The sequence below is a fragment of the Macrobrachium nipponense genome, chromosome 7, assembly GCF_015104395.2.
Source record: "Macrobrachium nipponense isolate FS-2020 chromosome 7, ASM1510439v2, whole genome shotgun sequence".
Lineage (NCBI taxonomy): Eukaryota > Metazoa > Arthropoda > Malacostraca > Decapoda > Palaemonidae > Macrobrachium > Macrobrachium nipponense.
This window is the reverse complement of record NC_061109.1, coordinates 31,733,528-31,758,527: the sequence shown is the minus strand read 5'-3', so window position 1 is coordinate 31,758,527 and position 25,000 is coordinate 31,733,528. Positions and strand designations below refer to the sequence as shown.

Sequence of the window (25,000 nt, the reverse complement as noted above, 5' to 3'; positions counted from 1 at the left end):
CAATTCTCAGTGTCAGTGACAACGAATACAACTTTTCCAATGCTAGCTTTTTGTTACCTCTTTGTTCAGGGCCAGACTCCACTGGTAAGCAAAAGTTCAAAGTGCCACTTCTCGACATAACTTCACTATCTTGTAACACAGCTTCTCTGCCACTTCTGGCTGAAGCTTAGCTTCGTTATACTCAAAGATGACAGTGAATATGCCTCTGAAAGTATGGCATCTAACAAAAACAGGGTATGGACGCACGTGGAACGTGGTACCACGAACCACTCTAGTGATCCTAACGTGATCTCCTCCCTCAGTAACTAGGCGAGTGACATCACCCATGTTGGAGGTCATGTAATCACAGGGTACGCGGTCCTTGGACTGAGACGGTCTTTTGCAACGGAACATGGAGTAAGCTTTCTCTGCAAACATTCTACCCGAAAACAAATAATCTCTCATACTTTCTCCAATGGTTTTAGCATACTCCCAAAATTTTTGATGAATATTCCTAGGGGTGTCCGAAAACAGCCTGATCGGGTAGCCCATATGTAACCCTAGGGGCACCGAAGGCTTTGGTTTCCAAAACCGACGGAAATTTACTGTATGGAAGTTCCCGATTAAATACGAATCTTCAGTGACACCATATTCAACCAAGACATCAACAATGGCCATGTTGACAACTGCTGTGAACACTGACCCAACTGTTACTTTTTCCTGCTTGCACCTCTGGATAAATTTGGAGGTGACATCTTCATCAAGGACCCTCACTATGGAGGACGTGCGCTCCTTTTTGCCAGTCGGAGTGAAACATTTCACCAAGAATGGCGTGTGGCTATCCTGGAAAAGAATATCATCTTCGATCTTTTTTTTCACCTTGGGGTTTTCTTCTAGCGCTGCTTTTCCTTCCATAATCAGGTTCATAGTTTCTTCGTCTGATGCAAAATGGCCCAACGATTCCTGGTCGTTGATGGGTTTCTCAGAAATGACATCATTCAGCAAGGAAATGAAGAACCCCATAATATTCATGTTACTCGTCCCGTCCGTCATTCCGTGATGCAGGCCAAAGATTATGTGGCTCTTGAAGGGAAATGAAGGCTCCAGATCTTTGGTGTCACTGGCAATGTCTGGGGAATCATAAACTAACCGAGCACAGAAAAGCGGCCCAGTTTCACTCTTGTAAGAATGATTGCGCAGGGACTCTCTCACTTCCTCTAACTGCGAACCCCGATGAACCTGAAAAGGGTAAAATGATTGATGTACAGCAGCATTAGCCGGTAACACTGCTTTTGACTTCTATATGTATATGTGGCAATGAAAGGGAACAGATGACTATGTATAATTTCCTTCTTTTTTTAAAAAAACGATTAAGCAGTTGCATTTCTGTTCCTCATAGCTGCAAACCATTGCTTTAGTATATCGTATGGAATAAAGTTAATGTTAGCAAGAATAACAGGCTACCTACTTTAAAATCAATCTCTGGGTTTGTTGCCCTTCTGAACCACAAATCGTCGCCAGAAGCACCATAACATACGTTTAGACTCGGAACCTTCCTATGATAAAAAAAAAATATATCACATTGTGCATATTATCAAAGTCCATGCAATAATCAAAGATAATTTTTCTCACGCAGTTTTATAAGTTTTCTTCGATATCGAGAGCATGTTGTAGTTTCAATGATACCATGGTCTTGATATATGAAAAAATAAAGTAAGTACTCCTAGCAAACCAGAAAAGTCAAAGGCATATAGTGGGGATCCAAGAACAGGTCTTACCTGTACAGGTGAGCAACAGCCCTCCTGACGTGCTCTTCTTGCAATGGCTCGGCGCTGCTCAGATCCAGCTGGTACCAGATCAAAAGACAGCCGTCCTGATGGTAGGATTCCATCATCTTCTCGGAATCAGAGGCCTTCCGGAGCCATTCGCCCGTAAAGATACGTTCGTCCCTTTGAACATAAGGCCGTGTTGTTATACTCAATCACAAACTAGTTATCACTAACACCACTAACTGGAACCGTGAAATTTCCTACGATAAAAAGAGGATCCCGGTCTTCATAATATTGAGAAATACTACAGATAAGATCCAAAACTTATCAGTTAAAGAAAAAAAAAATCAAATAAAGCAACGCTCTACTCATTTTAGATGAGACACACGACAAAAATGTTCACTTGAACTTACATAAAAAGGGAAAAAACACACATGGACAAAAAACGCCCATCATTGAAGTTTCAAATTAGAACAACCGAATATGACAAAGCAAGCACTTCCCACTGACATTAAATAATGAACATGAAAAAATAAGCTATCTTGGTTTAGCACCACATAAGGAAATGACAAAAACACAATACTGAGCACGACGAGAAACATCTGAACATTGTATAAAAGAAAGAAAAAAAAAAGACATGCTAAAAGAAAAGAAATGTTCTTTATTTCTTGCAGCATTCCCCCTCAATGTTTGGCGCCCACATTTTCATTTCTGTAGACATGATGAATTGTAATAATATCCTGGTGTGTCTCAAAAAATTAGTTTTTTTACTTTTTAATCAATGTTTCCATAACATTTTTTTCTATATTTTATACATTTGACAGAAATTGTATCTGAATCGCGATTGCAGCCAACGAAATTGACATCCTGTCGCGCCAAAGAAGGTTTGAAAACTCCGCAGTCATTAACTTATCCTAACGAGTCAAATTAGGTATAAAACTCGTAGAGTTATTGACCTTTCTACCGAAACAAAGAAGTTGGGAAAAATCCTTCGAGTTTCATGCAAATCCAGAGATACAAGAGAGGTCACTGTAGGTTCATTAGAGGTCACTGCTGACCTACTGATCATCAAGGCTATATTGTCACTAGAACTGAGTAACCGGGTAAAATTTCAAGTCCATCGTCGAAAACCGAGTTACAAGTTATAACCCAACCAGAAAGACAGAAAGAAAGACCGACGCAGAAGCCATGTTAAATAAAAGACGTAAAATGGGGAGGCTTTTGTATGCAGAATGTCATGAACATTATCACAAGTACTGTTATTCAATGTACGAAAACTTCCTCGCGGATAAAGCGTAAGAAGCGTAAGTGTCAAAGTAGGCCTATGCAAAAAGTAGTGCCAAAATGCAGGTTAACCCTTTAACAGTTAAGTACGTACACGAGCGTGGCGCGCTAAGTTTGCCCGGGCCGTTTATTATGTACACACACACTCACACATATATATATATATGTATGTATGTATGTATAACTGAATCACTAAAGTTTGGAACGTGATAAATGCATAAATAAAGGTATAAGCCACGAAGGAAAGATAAACAACGCAATTTCTGCAAGATCTTTCGACTCTACATCCTTTACTTAGCAGACAAACTAAGTAATGGACGTTGAGTCGAAAGATCTTGGAGAACCTCCGTTGTTCATCTTTTCCTTTGTGGCGTATACCTTATATATATATATATATATTCTATATATATATAATATATATATATATATATATATATTATATATATATATATGTATATATGTGTGTGTGTGTGTGTGTGTGTGTGTGTGTGTGTGTTCCAGTAAGATTGTGAAACCAGGGATTTCACGAAATCCCTACAATTTTCATGGAAATCGTGAAATTGCCAACTCACTTGGGGTTATTTGATCTCCGAGGGACTAGTAACTAAACACGGCAAAACAATGTGGATGAATCGCCGTTTCGCCATGTTTATTACTGGCTCCCCTCGGCGATCAAGTGATCCTAAGCGAATTGGTGATTTCACGAGTTCCCTAAAAATTTTAGGGATTTGGTGAAATGCCTAGTTTCACAATGCTACAGAAACTGTTATACAGCAATCAGCTGTTCTCACTCCTCAATCTCGCTCTCCTTTGAAGGCCAATCCACTCAAACTAGACTTAGATAGACGTCACCCCAATTTCCCTCATCGTCGTCCTCGTCTCAAGCATCAATTCTCTTGCAAAAATGAACAGATGAGAGAACAAGTCAGGAAGTAAACACTGGATACAAGAGCTAAATAGTGATAAATATTATTGCCGTCAATAGTCAGTCACAGTATTCTATTTTCATCTGTATTTAAATAAGCTAATGATAAAAGTCAACACACACAAAGAAAAGACAGACAGTATAATAATTACAATAAACTGTATTAGAGAAAGAAACTACTTAGAAACAAATAAACGTTACCCCCCCCCCTCTCTCTCTCTCTCTCTCTCTCTCTCTCTCTTCTCTCTCTCTCTCTCTCTCTCTCATGTGTGTTAAGAGGCACAAACACGGCCTCAGACACATTTTTCTCTCAAAGTCTTATAAGTAAATGGCATGAAAGATTCCTCTCAAATTTAAAGAAGGCTTTTGTTTATTACTTAATGTTTCCCTAACTAGCACATGTAGTATGTCTACTTGGAGTTTTCTTGCAATCAATGTAGTGTTTCTTCGTGAAAAGAACATAGGTAACAACAACATTATTGGGATTAAATTTGTCAAAATGACGACAGGCCTGTATCCAGAGCTCTCTTGACCTTATATCTTATGGAATATGAAATATCTTATTTGAACATTTGATGTTTGACTTCCTATCAAAGCAGCCATAAAGTGAACAGGTAATCCGGCATTATTCAAACTTGTATTACACTCATTCAGAATGCCACTGTACAACACCGATTCTCACTCGTGTTATTCTACTTTCTCACCTACAAAAAAAAATCCAAATGAGTCAAGTGGTCACAGCTGCTTCTCTATAAACACAAAGCACACACATCAAGCACATAGCTGACTTTCCTCAATATACATAAAATAGACTGCACACAAAATGTACCCACCGAGGATTCAAGGCGACGTCTTTCCAAAAAGATGACCTGGAAGTTTTCTACTAAATGTAGTCTCATAGACAGAAGGGAGAAAATGTTCAAACCAAGACACCAATGCAATTAACCACTGCATCAAATAACAATGAAAGCTCCAAGTAATATAAAGATAGGTGATTTATGAAGAGCATAAAGGAGATACAGGAAGCGTACCTGTGGCAATGTCAACCCTTGTGGGTACACATTTCTAACCATCAGATCCGGCTCGAAGTCTCGACTTACAAGGTATGGAATCTTACTGACTGGACGGAAACGTTGAAATCTCTAAATCTTGGTTGACAAATCTAAAGTGTGGGCACGGCTGTAAAGTTTACATTTCAATGTAAAGTGAAAGTCAGTTCCATCCCATCAAACGGTCATGACAGATTGTGCAACAAGGTGGCCAGTAACTTTCTCCCCATCTCAGACTACTAACTAAGCGCCAGTACTTATTTACAAGCTAAATGACTGAGTGAGCAAACCTCGCGAATGCTAGCTCAGCGCTCTACCTCAGAGCCTTGCTGCCCATTGAAAAAAAAAAATAAATAAATAATTAAATAAATAAATAAATAAATAAAAAGGAAAAGCTTGGTCCTTAGCTCCGCAACTGAAATATTACGAGAACCCTGTCAATGATATACACAATAGCTTGAGGCAACGGAGGCAGACACAGATCCACACAAATATCTTTCTAACAATGGATCATTCCCAAATGTAAATAATAAAATAAAAAATCTTAAATCTTTGTCATAATACGTTCAAATCAAGGTGTGATATTCATCACTTAAAAACAACAGTTGTACCTACCCTTGGCTAGATTCCAGCTGAGACATTGTGACTTGTGGCGCCCTACCTGCCTGTGAAAAGGAGAAAAGGAAAAGTAACTGTTCAGGAAAAGTGAGCAGAAGGGATCTCATTTAATGTCACACAACTATTAGATTCAAAATGGACTTGTTGTCATTGTTGAGGCTCAGTGGCCCCGATGTCTATTGTTGAAAAATCGTGATCGGTGCTTGAAGCGATAGGGAAGACAAGTTACAATTAACATAGATTGACAGACCAACATACACAAAAATAAGCATTCGAGAATGAATTTAGTTCGTAGACTCAAGGGTTCACAACTTTTTTTTAAACGAGCACCGCCACAATACTGGAAATTATAAGAATCCAGTTAGTAAAACTTATTTTAAATCAACATGAAGAAATTTACATTACCTATAGCACAGAATATTCACAAATAGAGTTTGTACAGCTATGATTCATTGGGAATCTATAAATACTTAACAAACTTACATTGTACAACATCTAGCTATAAAAGGGCAAATACATGTAATATATTTGCATTTTAAGACAACTGACTGAATACTCTGAATTTGTTTTAATGCTGAATAATAAGCAACAGAAATTAATAATTTTGTTGAAAAATTTTAAATTTCAAAATTTCGCTGTTTTACACTACCCGAAATACTCAGAAGTAAAATATATTGCACAAAAGAGCCATACGTTCATTCGAGGCAGCCTTCTTACCCTACTTATACAAATGAAAGTTTGTCAATACAAATTATTTAACATCAGAGATAAACCAGTAACTCTCCCGGGGAAACAGGTAAAAGGTTGTTTTGAAAATATTTAATTTTTTTTTATTTTGACAAAGAATTCGCTTAAATTAACATTTTTCTCAACATTTACATTTACAATAAAAGTCAGAGAGAGTGCAGCACAGATACAGATGTCAAATAATAAAGTATGCTGACCATTACATTGGGCATGCTTTGGTACACATGGAAAACACAATATAAAAAATCAGTGGCCGCGGCAGTTCATAATAAAATTGAGTTGGAAAACAAAATGAAGAGCAAACAGCCGATTATGATGCCTTCTCTCTCTCTCTCTCTCTCTCTCTCTCTCTCCTCTCTCTCTCTCTGCCCACAACTGTATGATGTGGATGAGAATGCTATAGTTGGTCACAATGGTTGTGTAATATGGCACTATGTTTCACAAGCGTTCCAAAACACGGAAAACACAATCTCAATACTCGAGTTACTTCATATTCTAATTTAGAAAAGTACAGATTTGCGCAAGTAAATATTCTCCGAGGGGTTAAATTAAGAATCAGGATGATACAGTATAAGTGAGGATTGCCAACGGAAATTCATCAGTTTTATACTGACTCTATCTTAGACAAGTTTGCACACTTTGCTCGGTTTGATTTTTTTTCCGTATTATTATTATCACAACATTTAACAGCAATGGAACACAGGCAACAGTGCCTGTATATATAGTTACTACTATTATGCTCGTAGACAGCTGGTGCTCAAACGTTATCCAAACCCACTGAATGTGAATAACATTTGCTGAAAACTTCCTGCTGGACTTTCTATTTCAAATTCGAATTTCAGGTCTATGCCGATATTGACACGACTTGCTGTTTCAATTGCTTTTATTTGCATTGATGACGATAATTGCTGACACTTTGGTTATGCAAGATGGAAACAAATTGTGATCGATTGAATAATAATAATAGTAATAACAACAACAAATACTGAGGCAGTCATAATCACGCAGCAAAGTCACTCACATCACTGCATCTCCTGTGACTAAAATTATTTCGCCCGTGTTTTCCCCCCAATCAACACAAGTATGAGATTATCAAAACTTGCAGTAGAACTAACCGTCAGAATGCGCGAAGATCTCCGGAACCTTCCCTGTCCCAAGTGAATCGAGGACCCAGACTCAACTGGTTATATAACAAGCCAGCAAAGCGCAGTAAGTACGCCTACAGTTTCCAATGCTGCCTATGATTTCAAAACCATTCCTTCACCTTCCTTAAAATTTCTGATTATACATATATATATATATATATATATATATATATATATATATATATATATATATATATATATATATATATATGATTATAATCACTTTAGCACGTGATTCATTTATCACACATATCCACAGGTGAAAAATAAGAGACAGGGTGTAGGTCCCCGCCTCCCTGACACCTATCAGGTGTGGACTTGTACCCTAAGCGGTAGTATCCCTTGAGAATTTATTGTAAATTTTAGCCTAATGATTTTTGAAAGCCACTCCTACCTTGACACCTGCCTGTGGGTGGATCTGCAGTCTCAAACGGTTGTGTGTATGTTCGTCAGTACTGTCTTTGTAGTATATATACTCGTGAATTCTAATACTATGTATCAGTCCTTTGTCAATGGCTGGAAAATAAAGCCGAAACCGGTCAGGACCTACACCCTGTCTCTTATTTTTCACCTGTGGATATGTGTGGTATATATATATATATATATATATATATATATATTATATATATATATATATATATATATATATATATATATATATATATATATATATATATATATATATATATTTATATATATCATATATAGTATATTATATATTTATATCTATATATATATATATATATATATATATATATATATATATATATATATATATATATATATATATATATATATATATATATATATATATCTATATATATATATATTATATCTATATATATATATATATATATATAATTATTTATATCTATATATATATTAAATTGCATATATATATATTTATATAATATATTTAATATATATATTGTATATATATATATTATATTAATGCTGAATTTTTATACATCACCGTGATTCATATACATACATCGAGCTAGAAATGTCCTTTAATATCCAAATTCGCTCTACCTCAGAATTAATGTTTTCATATATATTAACCGAAGGGGAATTTTTTAGCTGATAATAATTTCGTACTTCCCTTCGGTTAACATATATGAAAATATATTAATTCCGGGTAGAGCGAATTGGATATTGAAGGACATATGTACGTCGCTCGCTCGCTCTCTCTCTCTCTCTCTCTCTCTCTCTCTTTATATATATATATAATTAATATATATATATATATATTATAATATATATAATATATATAATTATATATATATATATATTATATATATATATATATATATATTGTTACGTATGAAGCCCGGCCTTGAAAGGGCTCCAATACGTAAACAGGAATAGTTGAGGGAAAACAGAGTAAATTACTTGAACTTACCGTAAAAAGGATTTAAAGTGAACATTTACTCTAGAGAAAAAGGTCGCCAGAAACTCAGTTAATTACTTTACATCTATTTATTTACAAGAGGCTGCTTAACAGCCAGGGCAAGTAAATGCAACTGGTCCCCACGTGGACTATTAATATCTCTCAAGTGTTTGATAGTTGGCTCAAAATGAGATTCATGTAAAAGCTATTTTCGAAATCTTGCGGTAATGCAACACTTGCAAGCGAAGACATTTGGACATGTGACTCAAGGAATCTGGAAAAAGATCCCAGATTAGACAAGATAAATAAAAAAGGACTTCTTGCACAAGTTACGATTATTCAGTTCTCTAACACTGGGGAAAAGGCACTCTAGTGTTTAACTGAGGTATGCAATGACTTCATTTGTCTGGGACGATCACACAAGGGAAGCATGCGGCCATGAGGCAGTGAGAGGAAACAAAGGGATGAGTTCTTTTGATTTAGAAGTTTGAATTGGGAAAATGGGGAGTAAATAGACACTAGGATGTAAGGAACTGGCAATATGCTGTTTCACAAGACGTACCTGGATGCCATGATCAGTGGACCTTTGTAGAAATGTGGCGTCCGGCTTTGTCTCATATCTGGGCGCGCCAGTAACGCCGTTAGGCCTAAGTGGAAAGGCTGGTTGGGGACATCCGTCCAAGGTCACGACTGGAGCTGACTGAGGGCGAGGGCAGGTGTGTTTCATGGGTGTTGGGGGTCAGCTTAACCCCCCAAGAGCAGGGCAATCCTGGAAACAGAACATAGAGCCAGCAGAGGTTTCACAGGAAAAAGAGCTTAAGATATAGGCCTAAGAAGTACCAGTCTGCCTACATCCTTCCCTTTGGGATACGTCCCTAAAGCTGACAAGTTTATTTTCCCCCTTCCAACAGGAACTCCCTATCTCTGGCTGGCGTGTTTTGGTTTCCCGCCTAAAAATCAGCTGATATTTGGAGGAATATGGCTGCCTTTTTACAAATCAAAATATTTAACTAAATTCTGGGTAGACGAGGAGATCAATAAACGTAGCAATATATATATATATATATATATATATATATATATATATATATATATATAGAAATATATATATAGAAATAATATATATAGAAATATATATATAGAAATATATATATATATATATATATATATATATATATTATATATATATATATATATGCACAGGGAGATTCGTTTGTGCTGGGAAGATCTATTGCTGCAAGGCGAAGAGGACGATCCTAGCAGCGTCACCCACCAATATTTGCTCTTAAACTGTCAGGAGTATTCATCATCTACAAGCATACAATCTTCCAAGAACTGTTAATAATTTGGGAGCCATACACAAAAAGTTTGAAACTGTGGTAGAACATTACCACTTTGGAGTATTTTTTTTAATGATTAAAGAGTTTTTAAAAGGACATGGAGCACACCAAGAAGTGGAGCGGATAATTGTTGGGAAAAAAGTAGAAATCCAAAGGGAACAGCGACTTGTTACTGTTATAGCCATATATAGAATTGCCTCCCTTGTATGTAATCGCCCTTAGGTAATCATCAGTCTTCGTTTTAATGCTGCCACTGTCGATGATCCTAATATTAGTGATGGTGAGGTTACTTGGGATGAAAGTTAAAGATGACACATTTTTCTAACATTGTGAAAAATTGTTTTTTTAAATAAAAGAAGTGGTTAAATTTGTATGTCAAGTCCAGTTAATAAAATTTCGCCTATTTGTTCCTCTTTCTGTAATTGTCTCATCTCTACCACCTCTCTGTTGCTCCTTTGAACAATAATAAGTGACAAAGCTTGTCACTCCTTGGAACTTATTTAAAGAGTGATAAACTGTCATTCATTTGATGTAACTCCTTCGAGCATCTCCCATATATATATATATATATAATTATATATACTATATATATATATAATAGAATATATAATATAATATATATATATAAATATATCTAATATAAGATATCTATTAATATTATAATATATATATAGAATATATATATATAGATATTATATATCTATATATCTACATTTCCCATACATAAATATATGAAATTATATATATATAATAAATATATAACTAATATATTTATAAATATATGTATATTATATATATATATATATAATAATATATATATATGTATATATATTATATATATATATATAATATATATATATGTTACATTTCCCATCATAGGAATATGATGAATAGAGATTAATTAATAAATATAATATAATTATATAATTATATGTATTATATATTATATGATATAGAATATTATATATATATATATATATATATATATATATATATGTATATATATACTTTATTAAAGTTGCTGATATATTAGTGGAGCAGGTAACCTCAAAATAATAGGGGAAAAGTACATATGATGATACAAATACGTATGAAATTTAGCACAACGATTCTTCTTGACCCTCTGTCTCGTCATCAACCTCTGACTACACAAAATTGCACCATTTTCCAAGATATTTCGAATGCTTAAAAAATGAATATATTTTTTGTATTGCTCTCATGGCAGGGTGATGATTAAAAGAATCTATTGCTTAAATAGCACTTTTTGAATCACTATATCACTGTAATGTTTGCTGGGAGTTTTAGGGATTTTATACAGAGCCAATGAAATTCCTGCTAATTCAGCGGAATATACGGAGCTAAAAATAGGCATTCTTCCATGATAACATTTTTCTTCTGTAATAACTGCGAACCCCACAGCAGCATCAGTTTTTGAGCCATCTGTATAAATGGTGATAGTATTATTTGCATGAATTTCTTGGTGTTCCAAAAAAATTAGATCCTCTTCACAATGTTTGACAGCGTAACTTGGAATTTCTTCTTTTTTTTAATCGCATAACTCATGGCATACATGAGGCTTATTCCATTTCTAAAAAGGTGTTGAATTTGGTAAAAGGGTGTTCAGGAAATTTTCAATAGTGGAATATTATATTTCTCTATGTATATTTTCAGTTGTATAACAAATGGGTAAAATGATCGAGGTCCAATTCTTTTTGGAATTATGGTATTATTTATAATTCTACTCAATTTTGATGAATATCTTAATGTCCGCGAATAAAAGTTTAAACTATATTCGACCCTTCTTTGATCAAGTGACACAGACCTGTTTCACTATACAGAGAAATAACAGGTGTAAATTTAAATGCACCCGTAGCATATCTCAAACCTGCATTGTGAAGTCTCTAATTTTTCCAATGTACTGGCTGATGCAGAAGCATATTGATGCGACCCATAATCAATTTTACTCAGTATCAGTCTTGTGTAAATAGAGTAATGTACTTCTATCTGAACCCCACTTAGCATGTGACAATTTCTTCAATACATGAAGTACTTCACTACAGCTTTTGCGTACGTAAATATTGGTCAAAATGCAACCCAAGAAATTTGGTATGCGTAACAAAATTAATTGGTTTACCATACAGTAGCAATTTAATTTTCGGCACATTTTTCTTATTTGTAAAAGTAATGGCTACAGTTTTACTTGCCGATATAGTGAATCCATGTGCAGTAGTCCACGATCCGATAAGATAAAGAGATTTTTGTAGTATGATTTGTCCTGTATAGATATCAGAGTGGATGATCCAAATGGCAAAATCATCTACGTATAATGAACTCTGTACACCAGTTGGTAGTTGTTTTGTAATGTCCATTAAAAAGTCAGGATTTAAAGCACTACCTTGTGGAATCTTCATAACGTTGTGGATACCTTCCCTTAGATGAAAGCAACTACCAATTTATCCTCCAACTTTAAAAATTCTTTCCTTTAAAAATTTTACCATGTTTAAGGGTAAAATCCTCTCGGTCCAGAATATTGCATTTCTTTTAAAATCTGATGGTTCCATGTCTTGTCACAGGCCTTTTCCAAATCAAAGATGATGGCTGTGGCATAGCTATTTGAAGCAAATCCTTTCCCAATACTGGTGTCAAGTAAAGTTGAAGGATCAAAAGTAGATCTTGGTTTCTTATATTCGAATTGTGAAACGGAAAAGTATCCTGTCTTTTCAAGATACCTTATTTATCTGTTGTTAATCATTTTCTCAAACAATTTACATAAACAGCTTAATAATGCTACTGGTCTGTAGCTGCTTGTGTCATAAGGATCTTTGCCTGGCTTCATGAAAGGAGGGTGCAGTGCTTTCCGCCAATCTTGTGGGAAATATATTTCAATCCATGTTTTGTTATACATAGTTTTAATAAATATTGTAAACTGTTTGGGTGAATCTGTTTCAACATTTCAAAAATTATCATATCTTCACCAGGGGCTGTATTGGAGCATGTTGATAATGCCGATAAAAGTTCATCCATGGTAAAGCAATCATTGTATGAATAATATTGATCAGTCTCAAAATTGGAATTTTTTCTTCTTCTTCTTTAATGGTGCGGAAAGATTGTATTGACGAACCTTTGGAGATATTACTTAAAACGTTCTGCTAGGCAAGTTGCTACCTCTTTAGGATCATATATCAGTTTGCTATTAATTTTCAAAACTGGGACATAAGATCGAATGTGCTTCACTAGTATTTTATGCACTTTTTTCCATATCTTACTTGGGGGTGTATCTTTGCTCGCCGATTTTAGGTAGTTACGCCAAGATTTTCTGTGTGCTTCATGAAATGTTCGTTTTGCTACAGCACATGACCTTTTATAATCTACGTAATCTGAGTCGTTTCTCGACTTCTTGAATTTTCTTTGGGCTTTACTACGGGTCTTCTTTGCTTTTTTACATTCCTCATTCCACCAAGGAACTGGACATTTATTCTTTACTTGAGCTACAAATGGTATAGATGAATCTGCAGCATCAATTACCAGAACTAAAAACATAACCAGAATAGTTTCTATGTCCAAATTATTATCCCATAATGAAACATTCTTCGTGCATTCACTAAAATCTTCCCAATTGGCTTTATTAACATTAAATCTATTAATTGCTATCTCTCCAGTGAAATTCAGAATACTAATTAAAACAGGAAAATGATCACTACCACACAAATCATCATGTGTTCCAAAAATATTTGTCTGCTAGATCTTGTGAGCACAAGGACAAATCTATGTGAGAGTAACTTTTTGTTCGTTGGTCAATATGAGTTGGTTTGTCTTTATCTAATATAAGGAGTTGATTATCTACAACAAAATCAAGTTTGATGTTGCCTCTAGAGTTTGATTTTACATCATGCCAAGATAAATGTCTTGCATTGAAAACTCCTAGAAGTAACATTGGTTGGGGAAGCTTCTTGACTAAGTCATTCAACTTTTCTAAATCTATATTATTATTTGGACTTAGCTATACAGAGCAAATCGTTATAATTTCCTCTAGTTGAATCTGAACTGCTAAGGCATTTATTTCAGATGAAAGATCATATATTGTGAAAGGTACATCTTTTCTAATGAGAATCATATTACCTTGCTGATTTGCACAGTGAGGTTGATAACGTGTAAAATTTATTTGTAAAACTGGAGGAAATAGGTAAAAATGTTTCATTGAGGCAGATACAAATTGGGCTATATTCATCAATTAATTTAAGTAACTCTAACTTGTTTTCGTTAATGCTTATAATGTTCCACTGCAATATGAATGAGGGAGTGTCCTTATTATTTTAAGAAGAAAATGTTACTTATTTTCTTCGGTCTTACGACCCTGAGCTGAGAGAACTGTGTCCATTTTAGTTTTTGAATTGGAACTTTTGATAATATTTTTTTTGCTGTACAAAGGAATTTTGCTTTTAGTACCTTAGCTATAATCTGGTGGCATAGCATAGTCTCGTACTAGTGACTTATATTGTTTTATGTTTGGTTTTCTTGTAGGTTCACCATTTCGGATGAATAATTTTTTTATGGGTCTTTGCTATTGGTGGTATAAACAATGGTTTCTTCTGAACTGGAAGTTTTCAGACATTTTCTATTTGGACTATGAAGGTTGTTCTCTTTCTTAGGTGGGGATGTTTCACTGTGTGTTCTAGGTCTCTTTCCTATCTCTGTTGGTCCATCTAGTTCTTTTAGTATTTACTCAATTTCTTCAGTATTTATTGATTTGTTTTTGTCATGGATTATCTTTTGAAATATATTTTCTTCTTATTTTTGGCACTTGTTAAGGTGCAAATTATCAGGGATGTCCTCTCCCTATTCATCAAGATGATCATCTACTGCAAGGCTGGTCAATGCTTTGAACTTATGACTTACCTTGGTAGTATTGTTTTTATCTGATTTTCTAAAGTTATTTGATTTCTGGTGTTAGAAGAATGGGTAGCTTGTGAAACATCATTGGATATGATTTTGCTTTGGTGTTTGAGCGTATCTGCAAATGTTTTGCGGGGAAGCTGCATTCCTCCTTCTTTCATGTCTTCCTTAGCCTCCTTAACTGTTATACCAAATTTTCTTGATCTGGTAAGGGCTTCTTGGAAATATCTGAAATATACACATTCCCTTACATAAGCATGGTGAGAACCACTTCATTTAAAGCATTTTTTAGGGTTGGTGCATTTATCACTACTATGCTCCAAGGAGCCACATTTAAAGCATCTAGGCGAGCCCAAAGACTTGCATCGTTTTGCTGTATGTTCAAATTTCAAGCAAACGTTACATTGCACAGGTTTTGGATGTTCTTCTTAATTGCTAATCTTTTGTTTCCTATTTTCATATATGTTGGAATTGCTTGCTGTGAAAAAATAATTTTAGCTATCTTCAGACTTCCAATTTTAATACTTTTTCTCTCATAAACAGTAACTGATTTACCATTATGTTTTTGATCTTCCAGGACTTCTTTTAATGTTTCACACACAGATTCATTGGTGTCACTTTCAATTCTAAGTTTATCCAGCAACATCATTCCAATTCTGTGTTATGATGGGCCTCGTCAGAAGCATTTACATGGTGAATTCCAAGTTTTGCAGTTTCAAGTAGTTTTTTATTATTGTTCAGATTTAGCCTTTACGATGATTTGTTTTTTCGACTGAGAATCAGGGATTGTCACAGCCAAGAATTTTCTTCAGTGAACGGTATATAGGCCAACAAGTCACTTATGGGGAGGGGTTCTTCTTCACTTATTTTGAGTGTGATACACTGATACCACACTGGAGGAGAAAAAATATCTTCCATAGTTATTCTTTTAAAAGTTCTCTTTTGAGATAGAGTTTTTGGTACATATGGCTCTAAAGTAGCCATACATGAGTTTTGGAGGGATTCCATGGACAAGTCCTTTGGAGAAAGCATAGGGTCGTCAAAAGAAATAGGGGGGGGGGTTGCCATATAACGGAAAAACTTAATTCATCCAGATATTCCCCATACTCACCATGGAGTCACCCTTAGAGGATGGGTCATCCCTTTAATTAGGGTTGTCCTAGGGGTAATTACCAGATATACACCCTATCTCCAGTGCTAAGGCATCATGATGTCCATCGAGATCAGACCCGGCACTGAGGATAGGGTTTGACATTCAACTTTTCCCTCGTTCAACCACGTCAGGCACTCGAGTTCTAAGGGTGAGGTGGCATGCCATCCATCCTCACCCTCCTTCAAACCCCAAGAATAATTCTAAATCATGTTCAAAACCAAGCCAAAAGTCATCAACATAAAATCAATACCTTATAGGAGGAGGAAGCAGAGAGATGAAATGTTTTTAGTAAAAGAAAAAGAGCTGACTTATTTCGTTGGATTAACAGCTGGGCACCAAGTAGTTCCCACAAGACATCAGAGCCCAGTTGCTGAACCCTAAGCCCCCCATCCTCGGCAAGGCTTCAGCATCTGGGGGGTATTTAAGGAAAGCCATCATCCATATATTTACTCACTGTGTGGACTTTAAGCAGTTCACAAGCAGTACTGGTCGGACCTCATTTACAAATGAACTTTTGCATGTGGACTAGACGAGAGTTGGTGTGCACCGACTTGGACTGTACAGCTGAGACTTATCTCAGGTGTTGTATACATTTAACTTAAGCAGTCGTAATATCTGTGGCCTGGACAATTATTGCTCCCATGCTGTTAATAATTAGGTGGACCCATACACATTGTGGTTAGTATCACTGGCTTCATTTAAATAGCAATGTGTGATTTAATTGGAAACCCTGTCAGTGCTTATGTATTTCAGCATTGACATTTTTTATTTAGCTACAGTAACGAAAAGGTAATATTTGCAATGTTGTACTAGATTAAAAGTAATTAGGTGAAAGGCAATTGATATTTTGCTATCATTTAAATGAATGTAACCTTTTACAGAGACTGCGTTCTCACTCTCACTTACTATAACAAGCGTGCAGTTGCAGTAATAATGATAGTATATATATATATATATATATATATTATATATATATATATATATATATATATATATATATATATATATATATACATATATATATATATATATATATATATATATATATATATATATATATATATATATATTATATAATTATATATAATATATATATATATATATATATATATATATATATATATTATATATATATCATATACTATATATATATATATATATATATATAATATATATATATATTAATATATCTATATATATATATATATATATATATATATATATATATATTTATGTATATATATAAATATATATATATATAATTATATATATATATATATATATATATATATATATATAGATATATATATAATAATATAATTAATATATTATATATATATATATATATTATATATAATAATTATTAATATAATATATATATAATAATACGTATATATATATATATATATAATATTTTATTGTTATATATAATAATAATAATATATATATATATTATAATAATAATATAATAATATTATAATATATATTATAAATCATATATATTATTATATATATATAATATATATAATAACTTTATATAGTTTCTTATTTCCTAAAAATTCCAATCACTATAGTCCAACTGCAATTCAGGAAGTAAACATTCACAATCCTCACCAGCAGATCAATATAAGGATTAAGTTTAAACCGGATCATAGTGAATCAACGATATATTTACAATAGAATGTTGTAATTACACTGGTCACCAAGGATTGTGATTATTGAAAAATTGTTATCCATTTTGTCACTTTACAAAGCCCCAAGCAAGCCTTTCCCTGAAGTATCAAACCTTACGTTATTTTTTTTTTTTTATTTGTCTTCCTTTCTGAAATAAAAGGATCTCCATCAAATCTTCTCATTTCAAGGCAACCAAAGATTTATAAAAATAAAAAACCTAATTGTGTTCGTTATATTTAGCCAGCATTCATCATACGAGTACACTATGCCTACCGATTTGATATAAACAATTAGAGCAAAAAAAAAAAAAAAAAAAAAAAAACCACGTGCACACAGTTATCTGACAACTCATCCTTATCAAAGTACTTGATACTGCTGAAGAGCCTACTGCACTTACTAGCAACTGCAATGAACCACAGACACACACGAACACGACTGACTTCATGTATGTACTACCCTGAAGAACACTTCACACTTCCACTCCACTAACGTCGCAAAAATGAGTAAAATTACCGTCAATAAGCTACACTGACCGGTACTGACAGCCTATCCCTTACAACTGTTGATGCCAGTCACATCAACAAACAAGATTTTAAAAAATCACTTGAATAAAGCATAATTGCATAATATTGCTACCAAGTAATTGTTGTAATGGCTCTGTACTTACAGCGATGTAGCATTGTAAACATAGAATAGTGTAGTAATATATAAGTAATATTGTGGGAACACTGGACGCATAAATTAAGTATAATACGTTGGTCTATAATTTTTCCTTTTCTAAGAGGTTGTCATATTTTACTATGGAGTTCCTTAACTGTAGACTATTATTAGTAATAATATATATAAAGAGACTCAAATAAATATAGCGAGTACTCATGGTATCTTATTTAGTATGGAAACATCTATGCTGTGTATCAGTTACAGCATTCTCTGCTCCGTGTTGGCCTTCACTTCAATGGAGATAACAACTAAGAATCTCATCAAAAACGTGCCTTCGGGAAGACTTGAATGTGAAGAATATTTGAGATAAAAGACTGAGACAAAATGGCATCATCTCTCTAAATTAAAGAGACCACACACTTTTATAATTTTAACAATAAACTTGCAAGTCAAACTTTTAGCTATCTTCCATATTTTCAAAAGGAGAATGATTATCAGATGATGAAATCAATATATGCATTCACCATTTACATATGAAAAGGAAAGCGTGACAATATTCAAGGGGAAAATCTGCTAATAAGCAAAAGTTGAAAGTGCCACCTCTCGAAAGCACTTCACTATCTTGGAGCACAGCTTCTCAGCCACTTGTCGCTGAAGCTTAGCTTCGTCATACTCAAAGATGATGGTGAATATGCCTCTGAAAGTATGGCTGTTGACAAGAACAGAAAGGGGCATCTTGTGGAACGTGGAACCGCGAACAACATTACTGATCCTTACGTGATCTCCTCCCTCAGTAACTAGACGAGTGACATCACCCATATTGGATGTGATGTAATCACAGGATACTGTGCTATTGGACTGAGACGAGCCTTTGGAAAAGAACATGGAATAAGCTTTCTCTGCAAACATTCTACCTGAAAACACATACTCTCTCATACTCTCTCCAATGGTTTTAGCATAGTCCCAAAATTTTTGATGAATATTCCTAGGGGTGTCCGAAAACAGCATGAGGGGGTAGCCCATATGTAACCCAAGGGGCACCGACGGTTTTGGTTTCCAAAACCGACGGAAATTTACTGTATGGAAGTTCGCGATTAAATACGAATCTTCAGTGACACCATATTCAACCAAGACATCAACAATGGCCATGTTGACAACTGCTGTGAACACAGACCCAACTGTTACTTTTTCCTTCTTGCACCTCTGGATAAATTTGGAGGTGACATCTTCATCAAGGACCCTCACTATGGAGGACGTGCGCTCCTTTTTGCCAGTCGGAGTGAAACATTTCACCAAGAATGGCGTGTGGCTATCCTGGAAAAGAATATCATCTTCGATCTTTTTTTTCATCTTGGGGTTTTCTTCTAGCGCCGCTTTTTTCTCCATGATCAGGTTCATAGTTTCTTCGTCCGATGCAAAATGGCCCAACGATTCCTGGTTGTTGATGGGTTTCTCAGAAATGACATCATTCAGCAAGGAAATGAAGAACCCCATAATATTCATGTTACTCGTCCCGTCCGTCATTCCGTGATGCAGGCCAAAGATTATGTGGCTCTTGAAGGGAAATGAAGGCTCCAGATCTTTGGTGTCACTGGCAATGTCAGGGGAATCATAAACTAACCGAGCACAGAAAAGCGGCCCAGTTTCACTCTTGTAAGAATGACTGCGCAGTGACTCTCTCACTTCCTCTAACTGCGAACCCCGATGAACCTGAAAAGGGTAAAATGATTGATGAACTGCAGCATTAGCTGCTCAGAACTATAACTGACCTTTATAATTAGGAATTATATGTGGCGTGTTTCTCCTCAATAAAGTGCATTTCCTTTAATAGTACATTCTGTGATGACATGAATGCAAACAAATTGAAGTCAATTTTCTTGCTGTGTTTCAAAGAAATCAAGTCTTGCTTTGCACCTCTTAGAAGAATTTTCCTACAACTGGAAAGTCTGGCTATCCATGTGGAAAAACATACATATTATTTACTTAATATTTAGCAATGAAGAGGAACAGACGACTAGCCTTACATAGTATTTCCTTACTGCTTTGGAAAAGCTCCACTATAGTTTCAGGTGCTGCATTTCGGCTTCTGGCTGCTGCAGACCATCCAACACAATGTACTAACATTAAGTAATTTATGTTATATAAAAGTCAAATTGTTTCTTGTGTATATCTTAATACAGTAAAGCTTAATGTACGCAGGAATAATATATTACCTACTTTAAAATCAATCTCTGGGTTTGTAGCCCTTCTGAACCATATCTCGTCCTCAAAGGTACCATAACATACGTTCAGACTTGGAACCTTCCTATGAGAAAAAAGGTCACTAAAATGTTTCCAAGCAACGGAAGTAATTAAAACTAATCTCCTGTTACTCCATTTTACAATTTATCTTCGTAATTGGAATTCATTTTCTAATTTCCACAATTCCTTTTTATCATTAACAAAGGAAAACTACTTGCACCAACAAAGACCAAAAGAGTACTGTGAGGGGACTCAAGACCAGGTCTTACCTGTACAGGTGAGCAACAGCTCTCCTGACGTGCTCTTCTTGCAATGGCTCGGCGCTGCTCAGATCCAGCTGGTACCAGATCAAGACACAGCCGTCCTGATGGTATGATTCCATCATCTTCTCGGAATCAGAGGCCTTCCGGAGCCATTCGCCCGTGAAGATACATTCATCCCTTGGGACATAAGGCCATGATGTTTTATAAAACTACAAGCACATTTTTATTAACACTGCTAGTTGGAAGTTTGGAACCATCCCATTGTTAAAGGGAGAAACGTTTTCTTGTGTCACAACAACGAAAAAAACAAAAAATCAGATCCTGAACTTAGCTGTGGCCATTTAACAAGAAAAGACAACCCTGAACTCGAACAAAAGGCAAGACATGACACAAATGTGATACTGACCCTCACACAAAAGTATACCAGCGACAAAACACGGAACCACCAACTTACATTAAGTGATATACATGAAACAAAGTCTTTTCGTACTGCAAGGATATCAATAGGAAAGACAGCCTGAAACTACGCAAGAGAGAAGGGGCAAAGGCAACCGAAGGGATGGAGTAGGACCTGCTTCACATTCCATATGTATTGTTAACAGGCATTGGCAATATTGATGATAAAATCAGCAAATTAACTCCGAGAGGAAGGTAAGACTTTTTGTCCTACATATCACTGCCAAGGGCCGTCGAAAGCATGATGTCCACAACTCCATGGCACTGAATCTTACTGTTCGAGAAAACTTGGTTGAAGAAGGAAATTCTTGGTTAACAAATCTAAGGCGAAGGCATGACTGAGGAGTTTAAATTCCCTAATGTCTGAGCTCTTAAAACCTAAAGCCGTCCCATACCATCAAAAGGCATAATAGGTAAGTCTTGAGAATTGTGCACCAAGGGGCCAGTACCTTTCATCGCATATTGGACAACTATCAAAGTGCCATCACCTACTTACAATTGGGTTGAGTGACTGAGTGAGCAGACCTCACAAATGCCAGCTCAGCACTCTACTACTAAGACCTGCTGCCCCGTTGGAACAATTAAAATGAGAAAAAGTCTAGCTTGGCCCTTAACCCCGCCATTACACTATTAAATGAAACCCATCAATGATTTTTATGACTTGAGGCCACAGTCACAAAAAAACACTCTCTCTCTAACAAAGGACTGATTCCAAAATGTAAATATTTTAAAACGACTTTCATCTCGTCATAATATGGTCAAATCAACCTTCCAAGTTGTACTCACCCTTTGCTAGATTCTAGCCGAGACATCACGACCTATGGCGCCTACCTGTGATAGGAGAAAAGTAACTGATCAGGAAAGGTATGCAAAAGGGCACTCATTTCATGTCAGACAAGCAAAAGTTTAAAAATGGAAGAGTTATAATAATTAGACAGCAAAGAGACAAATTTAGTCCATGGGCTACAATAACGCTCACCCGCCCCCTCTTCTTTACACCTGCCACTTTTTTTTTCTCCCGTACTTTGATGTCTAAGCTGCTGGAAAAGCATTGTCAGTCGAGCGATACCTGGTTGCTAGTACCTGTAACCAGCCATTAAAGATGACTGCTGGCCAACGACGGAAAAACCAAATACAACGCCACTTTTCAACCAGCAGGCCTACAAACTTGTGCCACTTATATATTCTAAATATTTTTTGGATGGCAATTTAACTGGAAATGTTATTTTAGAGCTTCTAGATCACTCAACGTATTGGTACACACCATTTGAGAACCTTTATCAAACCTTTATCGACAGATTTATGAAGCATCATCAATAAAAGTTTCTCCTTCAATGGTGTTTGCCTATGTATTTCTTCTTGCTACAAATCTTATAACGTGCCAAAAATCATGTTGTAATCCTACTTCAGATTACAACATGGGGAATCAAAAGCCTATTAATCTTAGACAAGAGCATCGCAAAGCTCATGGAAATATTGAATGTATTGTTCATTACGACACAGTGAAAAAAGAAAAGAAAAATGTTCTCCTTTAACGGAATTCTGTCTGCTGTAATACAAAAGGCAGCTGAAATTTGAGAAGTCTATGGCTAAATTGGCTATGAAAAACAATATAACCTCTTTCGTAATCTTCCCACTGGCTTGTCAGGAAATCATGGATGTCACAAATGCTATCAAACATTTACCCATGGATATCACATGAATATCACAAATGCTATCAAATGATTACACCCATACAGCTAGACTCCCGAACCATGAACAAAAAGAATGTTCTGATTCTGATCTGAAAATTAAATGCTCAAAGGAAAAAAGGAAGCATAGTCATTCAAGTTATGATCATCAAAACTTGCTGCCTCAGCATGAATGTATATTTTGTGGAAAAAGTAAGAAAATTGGCTAATCATACGAAAACCTCATAAGATTTGAATCCAAAAGTCCAGAGGATGCTATCGAACTGAGGGCTGAGGTCATCCATGATACTAAAATTATGTCGTACAAAGAGGTCGACCTTGTGGCAAAGGAGGCAAGGTATCATCTTGCTGTACCACCTCATCCCTCCAATAGGTCCAGCTTTTAAATCAATTGATAAGGCCATGCAAAATGCTCATGAGAATGCATTTAGATATATCTGTAAATATAAGGAGGACTCAATCATTCAGGGGGCCAACGTTGAAAGAATAACAATGCTGAAAGAGATGTATATCATGAATATGTTTGAAAATCATAGAATTCTATAACAGTGAATACAAGACAGATAAACTGAAAGACAAATTGATGAAACACTTTGGGTCAATGATTCAGTTTTGGAGACCTAACTATAGCACTGAACTTCTGTATTTGTCTAATGTTCACCTCAGTCAAGCTGTACAGGCTGCCTTTGAAGCTGCTGCCTTCGACTCTCGACTATTGGAGGAAGCAGCTCTTGTTATTAGTCAAGTAATCATCTCTTCCCTCAGGTTTTCAGATGAGCTTTCTTGGCCCCCTCCTCTAGGCAAGGTGATGAGAGATCTCACTCCCCCTCCAACACGACTACAGCATTTCATAGTGTTTGATTCTGAAAACCAAAGGATGCCTCATTGAGTCATTGTGTCATGATATTATGTATGCTGTCACAAATGGACAATGGGTTACCTCCAAGCACTTACTTTTGGCCATAACTCACTGGCATATTACTGGGAAAGCAGAAATTATCACATGGTTTAATCAATTTGGTAATTTGAAACCGACAGTAAATTTGTCCAGGTCAGAGATCACCCTGGTCCCTTACCTCCGAACACTGACATAGAAATTACTTCTCATTAATTTTGACCTCCAGGAAGAGACAACATCTGGGAAAGAACTCACTCATGGTCTCATCTATCAAAAAGAAAAACCATCACTGCTGATACCAACAATGACAGTGATGATGCTATACAACATCCAGCTGAAAAGCCAACAAGATCAACAACTCAGAAAATGAGGCCTGTGAAGTATGTAGCGAGTAAACTTCCCCAATTCTATGTGGGGAAAAAGCAGGACCCTCCAAAGCTTATGTCTCTAGAGAACAAATCAGATTTGGAAGTCAGTGTTCATGATTCAGACCTTATGTGGATTTTGGCAAGGAAAATTTCTTTCCAGCCTCAGCAAGACCTACCTCAGACTGTTCCAAGGTGGAAAAGATGGCAGTCATGCACCAAGAAGCAAATAGGAATCTGTCACCACACTTGAATATCTTCCTCCTACCAGCACCTTATCACAAAAACAGCATAGTGCAAGAATGTCTTATTCAAGCACAAGATATGAACGGTGCAGTAGGACAGTCTTGGACCAATGTGTGTTTTGATTTGGCAGCAGTTAAAAAAGCCAATGGTATCATATGCCAATATCCTGGGAAATTTCCCAAAACATTCATCAGACTTGTTGCTTTTCACATCA

At 35.5% G+C, this 25,000-nt stretch overlaps 2 protein-coding genes across 2 annotated transcripts in view; both read right to left on the bottom strand.

Moving 5' to 3' along the window:
* LOC135217002 (uncharacterized) overlaps positions 1–7,537 on the bottom strand; it is a 9,519-nt gene extending 1,982 nt beyond the window's left edge. The window contains exons 1-5 of the mRNA XM_064252569.1: positions 7,487–7,537; positions 5,622–5,671; positions 1,758–1,928; positions 1,448–1,535; positions 1–1,218 (exon numbers count right to left, since the gene is read on the bottom strand). The exon at positions 1–1,218 is cut by the window's left edge and continues 1,982 nt beyond it. Coding sequence (XP_064108639.1) covers positions 97–1,218; positions 1,448–1,535; positions 1,758–1,928; positions 5,622–5,647 — 1,407 coding nt within the window. The 5' untranslated portion in view covers positions 5,648–5,671; positions 7,487–7,537 and the 3' untranslated portion in view covers positions 1–96. The remainder of the gene's footprint in view (positions 1,219–1,447; positions 1,536–1,757; positions 1,929–5,621; positions 5,672–7,486) is intronic.
* Positions 7,538–17,944: 10,407 nt separating this feature from the next.
* LOC135217449 (uncharacterized) lies at positions 17,945–22,499 on the bottom strand. Its single transcript, XM_064253320.1, has 4 exons — positions 22,373–22,499; positions 21,137–21,307; positions 20,844–20,931; positions 17,945–20,336 (listed from the first exon to the last, which is right to left on the bottom strand). The coding sequence occupies exons 1-4, from the start codon at positions 22,396–22,398 to the stop codon at positions 19,200–19,202; spliced, it is 1,422 nt and encodes a 473-aa protein (XP_064109390.1). The 5' UTR covers positions 22,399–22,499; the 3' UTR covers positions 17,945–19,199.
* Between the last annotated feature and the right edge of the window lie 2,501 nt (positions 22,500–25,000).